Source organism: Tricharina praecox (assembly GCF_024521635.1).
Source record: "Tricharina praecox strain CBS 144465 chromosome Unknown BZA05scaffold_10, whole genome shotgun sequence".
Lineage (NCBI taxonomy): Eukaryota > Fungi > Ascomycota > Pezizomycetes > Pezizales > Pyronemataceae > Tricharina > Tricharina praecox.
In genome coordinates this window covers 51,238-68,153 of record NW_026250412.1, presented here as the reverse complement: position 1 = coordinate 68,153, position 16,916 = coordinate 51,238, and the positions used below count along the sequence as shown (strand labels likewise).

Here is a 16,916-nt window from a genome sequence, read left to right as displayed (position 1 = left end):
GCGACTCAGGCGAGGCGAGGCGTCGGCTCCTTCCAAGTTCCCCACCCCCACCATGAATGATCGTCGCACTGGTTGTTTCGGACCTGGTTATCCCCGCATCCGACGCGCGCCCGTTGTGAGATCAGACCAGTGCTGACAATGCGTCCGGATGAAGCTACAGAGACGGCGACCCAAACTCGTTCGTGCTGCTTACCAACGTCGAACGGAGATCTGTTTCGAAATTGGAAATTCAGGATCCCGGTAAAGCCTTGTCACTTCAGCAAGGCGTTGTGATGGATAAGGTACCTATCAATTCATGAGCAAGGCGTTGGAAAAGCACTATCGGGGCCGCAAGGCGTTCGAAAGTGACAGGCTGACAGTGACAGGCCTGACCTCATTATGATACGGATATCCAGGCGAAGTCGTTACGTTGTTTCCGGGAAAGAATCGCGAATGCTCATGGTATTCCGCTCAATGGATGCCTTGTAGCTCAACTCTCTCCCCCCACCACCGCCACTGGAGGTTTCGGAAACCTGGACGTACACGATAGCTTGATTCTCCCCGCAAAACGTGTTCAGTGGAGAAGAAGCCCGAGCGTACGCTTTTCAGGTCAGCTGGCGAATGTTGAGAGGATTTTCTGCAACGGGATCGAAAGATGGGAACTAAGGAGAGGACAGACACCATGGATGCTGAATAAACCGGAAGCCAGGATCTCCGATGTCGAGTCTAATTCGGGAACACTGATGATGGGGCATCTCAGTGACGGTGTGATACGGCTCCCTGTCTTCGCGTTGCATGGCGGAAATGCGCAGGCTTCACCGGTGTCGACTCGATATATATAAAAGCTCCCCCAAAACAAGGTAGCTATCCCACCACCAGTTCAGTTCCCAACCTGAGTTGACACCTCCAGCCTGCTACAGCTCTCGTCACAATCATGTCCTTCTCCGCTGAGCTCAAGAACTGCGCTCTCCCCCCACACCACACCCAAGACACTCTGGGCGCGGCTTTCACCGAACTGCGCGCCCTCCTCGGTCCCGAGAACGTCGAAATCGTCAGCACCGCCTCCCTCGACGACAAATCCTACTACGATCCTCCGAAGACCCACGATCCCTTCCACATCCTCGGGCAGGACGAGCTTGTCGCGTCTGCCGTGCTTCGGCCAGGCTCTACCGAGGATGTGCAGGCCATCGTCAAGCTCGCAAACAAGCACCGCCTGCCCATCTGGCCGACTAGCATCGGACGGAACTTTGGATACGGCGGGGCCGCGCCAAGGGTGCGAGGTTCAGCGGTTGTGGATCTCGGCGCCAGGATGAATAAGGTCCTCGACTTGAACGAGCCCAATGCTTTTGCGCTCATCGAGCCGGGAGTCACGTTCTTGGGCTTGTACGAAGAGATCCAGAGGCGTGGGATGAAGCTGTGGGTTGATTCGCCCGATCTGGGCGGCGGGAGTGTGCTTGGGAATACGCTCGATCGAGGTGTGGGATATACACCATACGGTAAGTTCATACTGGTCTTGTATTGCGCGGGAATGCGTACTCACCTGTGATGATAGGTGATCACTTCGGGACCCACTGCGGTATGGAGGTTGTTCTGCCGAACGGAGAGGTAAGAGCTTGGAACCCGTGCTGCACGATGGAGCTCCGAAACTGATTCTCTGATACTAGGTTGTCCGTACTGGTATGGGCGCTCTGCCCGACAAGAACCAGCCGACGGGAAGTGCCAACACCTGGCAACTCTTCCCCTACGGCTTCGGCCCATTCCACGACGGAATCTTTACACAGAGTAACTATGGTATCGTGACTAAGATGGGTGTCTGGCTTGTACGTGTTCCCCCGCCCCAGATTCGCCTCCATTCCGAGACTAACCTAACACTCCCCAGATGCCCGACCCCGGCGGCTACCAAGCCTTCATGATCAGCTTCCAGAAGGACGAAGACCTCCACCCCGCCATCGAGATCATCCGTCCTCTCCGGATCGCTGGAATCCTACAAAACACGCCCTCGATCCGCAGTGCTACTCTCGACCTCGCCGTCGGCGGGCCGCGCAAAGACTACTCATTGACCGGCAAGCCTCTGACATCCGCCGAGATCGACAACGCCGTTGCCAAATCGACAACCAAGATTGGGCGTTGGTCCTTCTACGGCGCGCTGTACGGGCCGGAGGCGGTACGGGACGTATTCTGGGCGGCGATCAAGGGCGCGTTCAGCAAGATCCCCGGCGCAACATTCCACTTCCCCTCCGACGTGCCGCCGGAGAAATCGGTGCTGCACATCCGTGAGGGCACGCTGCGGGGGCTGCCCACGTTCACCGAGCTGGAGTGGACCAACTTTGTCCCGAACGGCTCCGCGTTCTTCTTCAGCCCGATCTCGCCGGTGTCGGGCGACCACGCCGATAGGCAGTACAAGCTGGCTAAGGACCGCTGCGATGAGTTTGGCTTCGACTACATCGGCACGTTCACAGTCGGCATGCGCGAACTCCACCATATCGTCTGCCTCGTCTTTGATCGCACGAATGAGGAGGAGAAGAAGCGCGCGTACAAGATGCTGAACTTGATGGTCCAGGACTGTGCCGATGCTGGGTATGGAGAGTACAGGACGCATCTGGCGTTGATGGACCAGGTTTGTTCCCCTTCACCCACTGCTAGCGATTGTTACTGACAACTTCTAGATCGCCGGCACGTACAACTGGAACGACAACGCGCTCATGAAGCTGAACGAGACGCTGAAGGATGCGCTGGACCCGAACGGGATCATGGCGCCGGGGAAGTCTGGCGTGTGGCCGCAGGCGTACCGGGAAGTCAAGAAAAGGGTGGTGAGCGGAACGTCAAAGATTTAGATACGGAGATAGTTTATGAAGCCCCGCTGAGGGGGAAATTTACTCAGAGTTGTTCTTGCAGCTATCTCGAAAATATGTTCTCGGCTATTCTGGCTTTGTTCTTCGCAGTTGTACTGTACACAATAGGTTCAGATGCTGAAATTGGCACCCACTCCCGGGTTGCCCCGTGACCATCTCGACACAGTCTATTCCTCTCAGAACTTGTACTCCTTCCTTTAGTAACAGAGAATACCCCGTCCCGCGCCGGTTCCTCACTCCGACAACATATCTTCAAGTGAACCTGTTGCCTAAGATCCAAACGTCACAATTTGTACTCTGGAGTTAAGAGCATTCAAGTGTGACAATAGTACATTGTAATCAATTAATCAAGTCTTTCAATCGCATCCATGAATATCAAGTGTTTATGTGGTCGTTCACAAGTTCGCACTCGTGAAAATGTGTTTTCGGCGTTCGCTCCTGAGATCTTGCTGTTTTCCGAAAAGCCCTCGCGCACCCTATCCCCCTCACCTCTTCACCTTCTCGCCTTCTCACCTCAATACCTCACCACCTCAATCCACTCACCACCTCACCACCTCACCACCCAGATCCACTCACCGCTTCCAAACCACCTTCTACTCCAAAACAACCACATAGTATTCACCATGCGGTCATTGAACCACAGACCGACCACACCCAGCCCACCCAAGGACTCGCTGCCGCCCCGGCACCCCTTCCCACTCCGCCGGCTCTCCACGGCCTCCCCCGACGGCGCGCTCCACCTGATGGAGGAGCCCGCATCGACCACGCGCGACGGCGGGGGTGTCCACCGGCACACCCTCAGCCCGATGGGGAACGCGATCTTCCTGGACTCTCCCATTAAGCCCAGAGAAGGTCCCTGCGTCATTCACGGGGACTCCTACCAGCTCGTCAAGTGCGCGCTGCAAGCGCTGCCGAACATCGCCAACGAGTTCGCGTACCCCGTCGTCGCCCACATCCTCGCACAGGTGCGCGAGCTCCTAGACTGTAAGACATGCGTTGTCTGCACGCTTACTAGGGCCAACAATTGGCTCCTGGTCGGATTGCTCGCTACGGGTCATTCCACGGATGACTACGTCTACACCGTCTTTGAGGGCCTCGTCAGGGAGGAGGTCGATATTGACGAGGCCCTCGCCCGCGTCCTCGCTGGGAGGAAGAGGGTGGTCGGTCAGGGTCAGTCGCGTGGTTCTTCGGAGAAAAGGGACTGGCGTCTGCTCTTCAAGAGGGCCGCTGGAAAGCTCGCTGTGGGCAGGAGGAAGAGCTGGCGTATCCGTTTCAACATGGCGGTGGAAAAGCTCGCGGCCAAATTGAAGGGCAAGAAGAATAATCCACCAACGGAAGGTACCGACACTACGTTCACGGAAGGGTACGTGCAGGAAATGGAACCCCCGATGCACGTATGGGACAGCCGCCTCTCCAATATTTCCACCAACTTCTGAGTATCACTCGCCAACCCTGATGTCACCCAAAACATCCTCACGCACATACTCTCTTTTGATTTCATTTTCTTTCTGCATGGCTGCTTTGCTTGTTAGTTTGTGTTCATCGGTCCCAGGGTCGGCTGGTTTCAACTTTCCGGCTGTCGGCTGGGGGAGAGGGGGCGTGGCCGGTCCCCCTCTAAGCTCTTGTTATGTGCGCTCCAGAATAAATTCGCAACACAGGTAGGCACTCCCCCTTCCCGCGTGTCTCCCATATCGCTTATTGGCCCTCCCAGACTCGAAATACATGTCGTTACCTACAGCGGGTATTTCGCGATGCATCCACCGGAACCGACAACTACGAATGCGACATGCTGCAATTCACACTAGCGGATTAGGGGCTGGGTAGCTTGCGGTTTACGGTTTACGGTGGAGGATGAGGGATTCTGCGTTTTTCTGTGTGTACCTTAGCGGAAATAGGATTGCCTAAGATGCCTCAAACCATTGGATATCGTCCTCATACACTCACTTTGCTGTGGGGAATACATGATACATCACATATACTGTATCTGGCCGGCCATGCTTGTGGCCTAGACGATTAGCTGTCCTGTCCTGTTCATTGAATGTCACTCGCTGTTGATAATTCTACGGGAGAATGAATTCTACGAGGTTGGGTTGGGTGACAAGAATGACATCTCCAACAAGTACTATCCATTAGTTTTCGAGCAGGAATGTCAGCTCTGTGTGATTCTGGAATGAGATTAATTTCCGTTACTCCGTGCATAGTGAGTGATATCTATACAAAGATTCGTTCCGTGGACAGTTCGGCTACCTATGCGGCGGTGCGCATTTCGTCAAAACGTCAGGCGCAGTGCAGCGAGCATGAGTATTGCACGGAGGTGCTCCATGAAGCTGCGCCATACCATTGGATTTCGGCCTCTGCACGACTAACGCGGCATGGTGGGTATCGACACGCCATCACGTTAACAGCGAGTGATCCCGTAGGCTGTATATCTACATGTCGGCCTCGCCGTCTGCGCAATTGTACCAAAGGACTACTATAGTGCATGGAGAATTCCGTTCACCTCGCCCTGCACTTTAGGTCCCGATATGGGCAAGGATTTGTATTTAGAGTGGGTTGAGAGCGATTACCGTAAGCACGTGTGGTCCTTTTGCCAGTGGATCGGCGAACTGGCGCACCTAATGAAGCCGACGCTAGCGGGACTGCGACATAGCGAGCGTCAGTACTACTACGCATAGCTAGGCGAATCGGCGGCTCTCTCGCAAGCTTTTGAAGCACAAATCACAATTCAAAGAGCAAGCCCTAACGAGTGATCAGCGAACAGGAAGACCCGAAGAAGCCGACGCTAGCGTATGAGAGTCTTAGCGCCGCCAACAAAACCCTACTTCCTCGACACCTTCCTCTACATCTTCCTCTCTTCCTCTACATCTTCCTCCCTTCTTCCTCCCTTCCTCTCATCTTTTTGAAAAAACACTAACATACCATCAACACAACAATATCATCAGCCCCCGGTGGCCTAACTTGAAGAACTTCTGGATCCTTCAGCAATGCATCGATCAAGTACGCTTCGCGACAGCTTCCTCGCGCCACCTGGGGATTTCGCCGTTGGCCCATTCACTAAAATGTTGGGGGTCACGGCTCCCCAGGTGGCTACAGACTACGCATCAGCTGTTCTCCGACAGAGGATATCCGATCCTCGCACCAGCGTCGCTGCTGGTGCCGGCGCTTGAGTCGGAGAACCTCGAGCCGTGGAAGAAGATCAGGTCTGCGGGTTTCCCCGCAGAGTCCTGACCATCAGCACTGCTGTGCTGTTGTTTCCCGGCTGAGTGAGTATTTCCCTCCGATTCAACAGTACTCTTGTGGTGTGGTGGCCGACTTCGAACGAACGAAAACTAACGTCAAGAAGGAGTTACTCGAGAGAGTATAGACACTGTTCGTGCCGGGTCGCGGTAAGAACCTGCACACCACCATGAGGCATCTGATGATGATGATATGGTCGCTGACTGCTAGAAGCTAGTAGGATAATAGAGCGTACCCGTGGCCTGCGGGCCGAGCTTCGTGCCCATAGCCTTCACATCAAAGCAACCACCGCACTCAATCCCGACTCAAGCGAAACATAAAAATATGATGAAGATACCGCTCTTCAGAACCTTCGAACGCATCAAAAAGGTTGCCAAGAAGGCAGCAAGGGCGTCGGTGCTTTTCGTGCCGAAGCGTGGTATGTACTATCTGCTCACCACTCACCATTCGGCATTTAATCATGGTCGCTGACTGCTAGAAGCTGGTCGGATGCCGAAGGGAACTCGCAGCCTGTGGGCTGACTCGCGTGAGCGAGACCAGATGGATGGTGCGTCTCTCGAGACGCATATGGGATGGTAGGGAGTACTAGTACTCCTATCAAAGCGGGTCTTGGTGAAGCTAGTGAGGAGAAGGGTGCTTCTCCTGACAAACTACTTCCACGTAAGCATCCTCGAAACACGAACCTCGGCAGTGGAGACACCAATCGCTGACATGAGGACTCGCGGCCCGACCCAACCAGTCCCGTGGAGAACACCCTCACGAATGCAACAGCCCCCGAGCTTGCATCTGCAAGCAATCCCGAGCGAACCGACAATGCCGCTGTACAACGGTGGATGGCGTTCGCAGCTCGTGCGGCCGATACGGCTACCCCCGATGATCGTGCCCCGAGGCGCAGACGTCTCACGAACCGCCAGCTTGCGGGTCCAGCAATCACGCCTACACCGCAGTTTCATGGTAAGGCAAATTACGTCCTTCTTCAGCAGCTTGAACTGACTGTGAGCATGTAGTCCAAACGAGAGTCCTGGGCGACATAAACAATGGACAACCGCCAACGAGTCATCGGGGCAGACCTAGAAACCGGCGAACGTGGTCATAGCTTACAACATCTTGAATCCATCATACCATGAAGTAGTACTACTAGGACATCCTATCCTCTGAGCAAGAGAGTTACATTGGCGGTTGGGAAATTTTATATTTTGGACAAAGGATTTGCGTTGGCGTTTGGGAAATTTTATACTTTGGACAAGGGATTTGCGTTGGCGTTGGGGAAATATTACACTTGGGTTACGGGAATCGTTTTAGTATTTGAATGTGAAACTGGGGGTCTGTTTTTCTGCACGATCCAATCGCGTGACACTCCGTTGCCGTATTGCCTTCGGCGGAAAGCCACCAAACTGTGTTTACCATCTCGTCACCTCCCGGCGTGCAAATAGTATTCAGTCGTCATCGCGTACTCATAGCATGAGCGATCATTGCCGGAAGACCATGATATGGTAGTGAGTACTACTCCCATCGAGACGGAGCTTCCAAGTTCCCGAAGCTGGTCACATCCGCTGACAGGTTGGTTATACAGATTCCAACGTTTGTTGGTCGTCCGGAGGGGAACTATTCGACTATATAGTCGAGGCCCTCAAAGAAAGCTTTTTGAAAGCTTTTTTTTGGCTTAATGATAGTTTTTTCCTTGCTGCTTGCAGCGAATAATTTTGTCTCTTTCGCTGCTAGCGAGAGGATGAAATTGTTCGTTGGCGAGCTTGGTCTGTTCGGTTGCGCTTCTTAGCTTCACGGCAGTGCGTGATTGTTGACTTCACTCTACTCCCTCCAGCCGGTAGTAGTGATTACATACAAACCAAGAAGATATTTCTACATAGTACACAGCCTACTATACCATAAACTAGATAGTCTCGAGGCTCTTTGATCTGCAGCCCATGTTGGCGTCGTCGTTTATCATTCCGTTACTCCGTGTATAGTGCGTGATATTTGATGATCCACTCCGTGGACTATTCGGCTAGGTACCTATGGTGCGCATTCCGTCAAAACGTCAGGAGCAGTACAGTGAGCATGAGTACCGCTCTGAAATGTTCCATGAAGCTGTGCCATACCGTTGGATTTGGGCCTCCGCACGACCAACGTGTCATAGGATCGATAGGCCGTCACGTGAACAGCGAGTGATCCCGTAGGCTATAAATGTCAGCCGCACCGCACTATTATTCCGAAGGACCGGGGCGTGGAGGATTCCGTTCACCTCCCCCTGCGCTTTAGGTCCCGATATGCGCACGGATTGGTATTTTAGAGTGGGTTGAGAGCGACTACCGTAATATGCGCGTTTGGTCCTTCAGGCTTCGGCTCTGAACAGACTGCTCTGCGCACTGCGCAGTGGTTGCGATATCCGCCACTCATCGTCCGAGCCTGTCTTTGTGGAAATTAGAAGTTGATTCTAGGTACTCTATATTCTATGGACTACTCTCTAGTAGATGCGCGATGGATTGTGACGAGAATGTTTTTTTGTGGTTCGGGGGCGAGTCAGGTACTGCCAGACAAGGGGGGGTGTAGGAGCATGTGACAACAAGTGGTGAATGATGCTGATCCTCAACCGCAATTGGGGATCAATTCTAGAACATATGAAGTTGCGAATCCGCCGGGCCGGACAGACGTCGAACTGGGCCGACCTTTCCCCCAAGGTCCTCGTTGCGGAGGACGGTTGACGGCACAACCGACAAACCGCATCATACTCTATGTACTAGTACTACTAGTAGTCGTCGTATTCGCTCGAACTCGGCGAAGCTTTTTTCGCTTGCGCCAACTCCCTGGATTGGGACGGGCATGATTGGGTATGGACGTTTGGCCATCACTGTGAGATGAGACACGCGGAGTGGGGGCTAACGTCCGTGCACGAGCGCTGTAGGCGGCATCACTTTGTATGTAGGCAAATCATATGTAGAGTATCGATTTCCTTTCCTCCGAATTCTCAATCCAATCCAATCCGCTTCCCCGAGGCCAGGCGGATGATCCGGACAGGAGCACCTCTGAATCTCTGATCGCTTCGTGGTCGTGGTCGTGGTCGTCGTCGTCGTCTAGCGGGCATCTGATCTCATGTTTCACGTCTATTTTTCCCCGGGAAATCGAATAGGTACCTGACGGACGTCCGCGATGCGTCGTTCCAATCGACCCCGCGGCCTGGGGTTGGCATCGGAGGGCATGTATTATGAGCCCCTCAGCTCTTGTCGCTGCGCATTGCGGAGTTTGCCATCGGTTCCAGCTTTCGGCATGTGAAGCTCGACATGCTCATGCGGCCCAGCGGCTCGGACACCCGTGTTTGTACATAAGTTGCGGCGGAATATTAGACCATGCGCCTCCCGATGGCTCCCCGCTTCCCCCACGAGACCATCATTTCCACCGCTGGCGTGGCCGCTAGCTGGAAGTGAGACCCGCCAGAGCCAGTCATGTCGCGGATCGGCTCGCACGGACCACCGGCCGGCCCAGTACCCTGTTTTGGCCTTTACGGCGGCTATAACAACCTCGCCATATAAATTATAATCTTCACACCCGATCAACCCTGCCTGAAGAATGCGGGTTGCCACCCGACCCCTTGGATTTATCATTTCTCGGGGGTGGGGGGGGGGGGGGGGGGGGGGGGGGGGAGGGTGTCGGCTAGGTACTCTACTACCTATACGTAAACGGATTGCTGAGGGCGATCGGTTTTCACTAGAAGGGTGCCTGCGGAATTTCGTTCCCACAGCACTCTCGCAGCTCCGTCCATGGCGGCGTCGTCGTCGGTCGACATCACTCTGGCCATCAGATCACCCTCCGGCTACCCACTGTAATGTACCTACCTCCTACCGAGCACGACATTCGCGTTCATCAAGTGGAGGGCCGGCAGCTGCCGCTGCCGCAAGATGATATCTTGACGGAGACGCGTGTGGCGATTGCGGTAGTGGCCGCGATGGCTTTCGTCATATGTTCTATGAGGGTATGTAGGACTTGCGTTCGTTCGAGCGGGCCGCTGTAGAAGGGGGGTGCTGACCGCTTGCGCCAAGTATAGCTGGTTGTACGGTATTTCGTGGTGCACAGATTCGGCATCGATGATGTGATGGTAATTATCGCAATGGTGCCTATTCCTCCCCACCCAGACTATCGTCGACGAAGCTGACCGTCCCTCCGTATGTAGATAATGAACTCGCTATTCGCGGCCCTCACCATCGCCACCACCTACCACGGCGTAGGCGAGCATCTATGGAACGTCTCCTCCAGGACTCTGCAGACACTGTTCAAAGTTCTCACCCGCACATCCCACCCACCATCACCCGCACTACCCTAACTAACCACGTGCACCAGCAGATCTACTTCGCCGCGCTCTGTAGCTACCTCTACGTCGCGCTCTCGGTGAAGATCAGCCTCCTCGTCTTCCTGATGCGGCACTTCCCTGATGCCATCATCCAAAAGACCGGGCGAGGACTGGTAGTGTTCCTCGTGGTGTTCACGATCACCGGGCAGCTCCCGTTGACATTCCAGTGCTCGCCCGTGCGCGCCATGTGGGAGCCGGTCGAGGGCGCCAGGTGTTTGGGCAAAAACACCTTGTTTGCCATCACCGTCTATCAGGCCGTCGTGATGTTCGTGACGGACGCGATCATCCTCGTCCTCCCGTTGCGCCCGCTGTGGAGGCTGAAAGTCCCGCTAAGGGAAAGGATTCCGTTGATTGGATTGTTCGGACTTGGTTTGTCCCCACCCGCCTCCGCTAATTCGTAACGGCCGGCTAACACCCACCACCAGGAACCATCGCCTGCGCTGCCTCGCTGATCCGCTTCACGACGCTGGCGTACACCAAGGACGAGGTGGACTTTACGTACTCGGTAGCGAAGAGCGGGATCTGGATGAACGTCGAGTTCTCGTTCGCGCTGATGGCGGGGTCTTTGCCGTCGCTGCGGGTTATCCCGGGGATACGGCGGTTGGCCGGGTATCTGTCGCGGGACGCCGAGAATAGTGGGGATACCGGGACTGTGGTCGAAGCATATGTGAGGAAGCCGAGGGGGAGGCAGAGAGGCTTTGCGACAAGAGAGTTGGAGAGTGGTAGTCGCCAGACGGAAGGCAGGAGGAGTCCGCTCGGTGGCGAGGAAATGGTGCCGCTGAGTGGAAGGCGAGGGAGTAATTGATTTGGTTGGAAGATTCGAGAGCTGCCCGTGAAACTTCTAGAGTGAATCCCATCTGCAAAGCGTACGGGTTTGTTAGTATGCCACGCCATGTTCCTGCGAAAGGTACCATTCGTGATGTGAGCGTAAATACGTCTTGGGGAGATCTATCACTGAAGAGATCAGCGGTTGATCATATAGCACCTGGTGCGCACCTTTCCATGGATTCTCGGTTCAAGCTGCGAGCGCGACATATCCCTTTGAATGCGTATCCGGACCTGCAGTTTTGGCGTTTAACCGTTGGATGGCGGCAATTATTGTGATAGGTATTAATGGCCGGTGAGGTAGCAGCCTTTCGTCCTGCACCAGACACGCTCCTCAGTTGAGGTAGAGATGAAGACGCATCCATGACATCATGTCAGTATCCTAGCAACTTGCACGGAGGAAGGGGGATTAGCGACGGGTCTGTCCAGGGATTAGTTTGCACAACAGCTGAGTGTTCAGGTCGAAACAGACACGGTCCGTAAGGATGATGAAGACTGGATTCATTCAGAAATATATAGTACACTTGTATCTTACAGCACCGACCGACGAGCGTCTCCCCCATGTGTCCCCCAGCACTACTTCGAAGCCCCCAGCTGATCCCTGATACCTGACGCGAGATTTCCGAGCAGTCCCGGCCCGGACGTATTTTTCGAAGCGTCGTCGTTATCCGGCCGTTTCGGCGCGCCCTATACGCACATCACAAATCAGCTCGATCCCATCCCATCTCCATCATTACTCCCTTACACACTCGGAGACACGCACCGGCTTTTCGCTCGAAAACATCCCTCCCAGAACCCCGGTCGACGTCTTCGAGTCAGGATCGGTCACGGTATTGGCTGGAGTACGCGTTGCGCCGGCGCCGCCGCGGATGGCGGAGTTTTGGTGGTTGGTTGATGAGGTGGACATTCTGTGTGTGCGTGTGTGATGTGGGAGTGGTAATTGGGTGGTGAGTTTCAGAAGTGAGTGCAGTTGATGAATGGAACGGTTGATGAACAGGTATAATTTATATACGGCGGTCGGGCTGTGGCGGTCGGTATGATCGCGGTCGTGGATGCCGTCGACGTCATGATGTTCGATAGCGGGTGGGTGACTTACGTCAGTGTGTCGTTACGGAGATCGGTGCATGGTCAATCACTCGCTTTATCTAGCATGTGACGAGTTCTATGGCAGAGCACTCGATTTTCACATGCGAATTTGACGGGATGATAAGAGACACTGTCGGGAAGAGAGGTCACTGCAATGAACTTGGTTGTGGCTTACACGGATTGCGTGTGTATGAATCTAAGCAAGGAAGATCACACACAATAAGAGATGAATGGAAAAAAAAATGACACTCTGTGGGAGAATGTGTCAAGCACTCTAGACCGTACCGAAATGGTCTAGGGCGCTTCGTCTCCATTGCAGTATGTAGGCACGAGATAGCACGAGTTGCAATCAACTTCGGGGATTTATGAAAGATCTCGCTGCTGATGGCGATCGACCGAACATGCCAGGTCCCCCGCATTCCAATTTCAAGTACATAGCAGCCGCGCGTCGCAGATCCTGCGTTCCGTAACCGACGCTGCCTGGCTGCCATCGGTCTAGATCTCTGCATACTATGCCATCACCATCGCTTTCATATCGCTTCGGAAAAGGTAAATTCATCTAGGTACATAGCCAGAGCTCGACATGGATATAATCCCACTCTAGCCGAGATGTCAATTACCCCGGATCAATCCATGGTTATTTCCCCGGACAAATCCCGGCCGAGGACCTGTCATTTACCGAGTTTCAGCAGGCGACATGAGATAACCTTAACCTTGATTACCCCAGATTCCCCAGATTCCCCAGCTTCCCCGGATTTCCAGCTCCAACTCGAACCTGAACTCAATGCATCACGAGCGCCGATGATGAAGTCCTCCATCTCCGTCCTCACAGTTGTACTCGCCGCCGCCGCCACCGCCGTTGTGGCAGCAGCGCCATCCGTGCGCCTCTCCGGCTCCAACACCGTCTACGAAGGCGTTCACATCCCCTCCTTCGACCAAGAAGCCTTCCTGGGCGTTCCATACGCCTCGCAGCCGGTGCGCTTCACGCCGTCCCGTCTGCTCGTCCCAGGCACCGGCCGTGTCTCCGCGCGAACCTACGGCACCTCCTGTCCCGCCTACGGCTCGGCGACGACCGAGCAGGTAACCGCGGGGATCATCACACTGGGCGAGGACTGCTTGAACCTTAACGTCGTCCGCCCCACAGGCGAGAATGGTCCCCTGCCCGTGGCTGTGTGGATCTATGGTGGAGGCTGGCAGCAGGGCAGCGCCGCAGATCTGAAATATAACCTCAGCCATATCGTACAGCAGAGTGTTGAGATGGGGAAGCCTATGATCGGCGTGAGTATTAATTATAGGACCGCGGGGTTCGGGTTCTTGTATTCGCAGGAGGTCCAGGTAGGTGCTGAGGGCTTTGCCGTGGGTGGGGGAATGCGGCGGTTTGCGCGGAGCTGACGGAGAGTAGAACTCCGGAAACGCGAATCTTGGCTTGAAGGACCAGAGGGTAGCGCTGCAGTGGATTCAGAAGTATATCCACGCCTTTGGAGGAGATCCTAAGAAGGTTACCATATGGGGAGAGGTCAGTTCAGTTGGCGGCTCCGCAGGAACACCGGTGGAGGTTGCGGGAAACTGACGGAAGAAATAGTCGGCGGGTGCGTATAGTATTGGAAACCACTTGCTCGCGTATGGCGGAAGGGATGATGGACTGTTTCGCGGAGGTGTGTACACTTCCGAGCTGCCATGAGTGAAGATGGCGATGCTGATCTTGCGTTAGCCATCCTGCAATCCGGAACCGCGGTAGGCCCACCACTCAACGACACCCGCTGGTACCAACCAATCTACAACCGCGTCACCGCCGCTACGGGGTTCGTCACCTTCTTTCTCCCTGTCTTGCCGCGACTGCTGACACAATCCCCAGCTGTGCCGACGCCATTGACACCCTCGACTGCCTCCGCAACCTCCCATACGCAACGCTCTACCCGGCACTCAACGTGGGCGTGGAATGGTTTGCTGCGGTGGATGGCGACATGATTGGCGGCTGGGGCTCGGCGGGTACGAATGCCGGACGGTTCATCAAAGTCCCTCTTCTCCTCGGCTCCAACACGGACGAGGGTACGTCGTTCGGCGTTTCGGGGGTGAACAGTGATGCCGATGCCGTGGCGCAATTGATTTGTATCCCCCCCCCTCCCACAGACCTACATGGGGGCAACACTGACCCGCCACCCGCGCAGCCTCCAAACGCTGGGTCCTTACCCCCGTACAGGCCAGCAAGCTCCTAACCTTCTACCCTGACGACCCCATCGTCGGCAGTCCATACGGCACCGGAAGCCGGACGTTCCCCGCTCTCGGCGCGCAATACAAGCGGTACTCCTCCATGGCGGGGGACCTAACGATGGACGCACCACGGCGGCAGCTCGCGCAAGCCGCCGCAAAGTACTCCGCCGTATTCTCGTACCGCTTCGACACGCCGCCGCCCAACAGCACCGAAAAGGTTGGCATTGGCCACGGCGCCGAAGTGCCGTTCGTGTTTGCGGATCCCACGGCGAGTCTTGGGAATGGTACCGCGGTCAATGCACTCGCCAGGAAGATGGCGAGGTTGTGGGTCGCGTTCGTGGTCGATGGGAGGCCGGCGGAGGAGGCGGCTTGGCCGAGGTATAGGAATGAGCGCCCCAGGAATTTGGTGCTCCGCGCGGATAGGAGCTACACTGAGGAGGATACGTATAGGAGGGAGGGGATGGCGTATATCAACTCGCTGTTGAGATAGGTAGATAGGAAGCAGCGGGGATGTGCATACGGGGACAGGAACTCGTACATACAATCTGTATTATTAGTATGACGAAATGCACGAATATCCAAAGCGAGGAGAAGCAACCTTCGAAGTGTACGAATAGCTTCCGGGGTGCAATCTGTGATTTTCATAGAGCCGACCTGTAGGCTGAGGGTCTCGGTTCTGGCGGCACTCGCTCCTTCCGGCGGACTGGCTGTTGGAATGTGTGAATAAGTATTGTTATTGTGTATAGACTGGATTGTGAAAGCCTCGAGGGAAGACAGAAAAGAGGGGTGGTAGGTGGCCAGTGCTTCCCGCCGCCATGACCGCGTAAGCGACTAAGTAACGAGTGACATATTACGACACTGGCGAGTGCTGGCGACAGCACGTCGGATCGATGACGATGCCGATATCGGCTGCAGATCAAGAAGCCTTAAGATTATCTAGTTCATGACATAGTAGGCTGTGTAAAAATATCTTCTTGAATCACTAATACCGGCTGTAGGGAGTGAAGTGAATTCAACAATGAAGCACTGCCGTGAAGCCAAGCAGCGCAACCGAAGAGAGCAAGCTCGTAAACGAACAATTTCATCCTCTCGCCAGCAGCCAAAGAAACAACATTATTCGCTGCAAGCAGCAAGGAAAAAACTATCATTAAGCCAAAAAAAAAGCTTTCAAGTAAAAAGCTTTCTTCAAGGGCCGCGACTAGAATGTAGTCGCTCATGCTATGAGTACTCATGTCAGCGATTGGTGTCTCCACTGCCGAGGTTCGTGTTTCGAGGATGCTTACGTGGAAGTAGTTTGTCAGGAGAAGCACCCTTCTCCTCACTAGCTTCACCAAGACCCGCTTTGATAGGAGTACTAGTACTCCCTACCATCCCATATGCGTCTCGAGAGACGCACCATCCATCTGGTCTCGCTCACGCGAGTCAGCCCACAGGCTGCGAGTGCCCTTCGGCATCCGACCAGCTTCTAGCAGTCAGCGACCATGATTAAATGCCGAATGGTGAGTGGTGAGCAGATAGTACATACCACGCTTCGGCACGAAAAGCACCGACGCCCTTGCTGCCTTCTTGGCAACCTTTTTGATGCGTTCGAAGGTTCTGAAGAGCGGTATCTTCATCATATTTTTATGTTTCGCTTGAGTCGGGATTGAGTGCAGTGGTTGCTTTGATGTGAAGGCTATGGGCACGAAGCTCGGCCCGCAGGCCACGGGTACGCTCTATTATCCTACTAGCTTCTAGCAGTCAGCGACCATATCATCATCAGATGCCTCATGGTGGTGTGCAGGTTCTTACCGCGACCCGGCACGAACAGTGTCTATACTCTCTCGAGTAACTCCTTCTTGACGTTAGTTTTCGTTCGTTCGAAGTCGGCCACCACACCACAAGAGTACTGTTGAATCGGAGGGAAATACTCACTCAGCCGGGAAACAACAGCACAGCAGTGCTGATGGTCAGGACTCTGCGGGGAAACCCGCAGACCTGATCTTCTTCCACGGCTCGAGGTTCTCCGACTCAAGCGCCGGCACCAGCAGCGACGCTGGTGCGAGGATCGGATATCCTCTGTCGGAGAACAGCTGATGCGTAGTCTGTAGCCACCTGGGGAGCCGTGACCCCCAACATTTTAGTGAATGGGCCAACGGCGAAATCCCCAGGTGGCGCGAGGAAGCTGTCGCGAAGCGTACTTGATCGATGCATTGCTGAAGGATCCAGAAGTTCTTCAAGTTAGGCCACCGGGGGCTGATGATATTGTTGTGTTGATGGTATGTTAGTGTTTTTTCAAAAAGATGAGAGGAAGGGAGGAAGAAGGGAGGAAGATGTAGAGGAAGAGAGGAAGATGTAGAGGAAGGTGTCGAGGAAGTAGGGTTTTGTTGGCGGCGCTAAGACTC

At 54.7% G+C, this 16,916-nt stretch overlaps 4 protein-coding genes across 4 annotated transcripts; all 4 read left to right on the top strand.

Moving 5' to 3' along the window:
* The first annotated feature begins 763 nt into the window (after window positions 1-763).
* BZA05DRAFT_25096 (uncharacterized protein) lies at window positions 764-2,939 on the top strand. The gene is made up of 6 exons (XM_051480024.1): window positions 764-839; window positions 890-1,475; window positions 1,532-1,584; window positions 1,644-1,799; window positions 1,859-2,596; window positions 2,646-2,939. Exons 2-6 carry the CDS (start codon window positions 914-916, stop codon window positions 2,811-2,813), a joined length of 1,677 nt encoding a protein of 558 aa, XP_051339900.1. The 5' UTR covers window positions 764-839; window positions 890-913; the 3' UTR covers window positions 2,814-2,939.
* A 515-nt stretch (window positions 2,940-3,454) lies between these two features.
* Window positions 3,455-4,267, top strand: BZA05DRAFT_418118 (uncharacterized protein; the record flags this gene model as incomplete). Its single annotated transcript, XM_051485499.1, has 1 exon — window positions 3,455-4,267. One exon carries the CDS (start codon window positions 3,455-3,457, stop codon window positions 4,265-4,267), a length of 813 nt encoding a protein of 270 aa, XP_051339899.1.
* A 5,741-nt stretch (window positions 4,268-10,008) lies between these two features.
* On the top strand, window positions 10,009-11,215 carry BZA05DRAFT_444329 (uncharacterized protein; the record flags this gene model as incomplete). Its single annotated transcript, XM_051486907.1, has 5 exons — window positions 10,009-10,035; window positions 10,108-10,158; window positions 10,234-10,338; window positions 10,404-10,779; window positions 10,836-11,215. The coding sequence occupies 5 exons, from the start codon at window positions 10,009-10,011 to the stop codon at window positions 11,213-11,215; spliced, it is 939 nt and encodes a 312-aa protein (XP_051339898.1).
* A 1,907-nt stretch (window positions 11,216-13,122) lies between these two features.
* On the top strand, window positions 13,123-15,022 carry BZA05DRAFT_336653 (Alpha/Beta hydrolase protein; the record flags this gene model as incomplete). Its single annotated transcript, XM_051480816.1, has 6 exons — window positions 13,123-13,656; window positions 13,724-13,837; window positions 13,904-13,976; window positions 14,033-14,123; window positions 14,177-14,430; window positions 14,490-15,022. The coding sequence occupies 6 exons, from the start codon at window positions 13,123-13,125 to the stop codon at window positions 15,020-15,022; spliced, it is 1,599 nt and encodes a 532-aa protein (XP_051339897.1).
* Between the last annotated feature and the right edge of the window lie 1,894 nt (window positions 15,023-16,916).

Coding starts and splice junctions, on each gene's coding strand:
- BZA05DRAFT_25096 (XM_051480024.1), top strand. CDS start 914: ATGTCCTTCTCCGCTGAGCTCAAGAACTGCGCTCTCCCCCCACACCAC. Junction 1,800..1,858: donor CTAAGATGGGTGTCTGGCTT/GTACGTGTTCCC, acceptor AACACTCCCCAG/ATGCCCGACCCCGGCGGCTA. Junction 2,597..2,645: donor ATCTGGCGTTGATGGACCAG/GTTTGTTCCCCT, acceptor GACAACTTCTAG/ATCGCCGGCACGTACAACTG.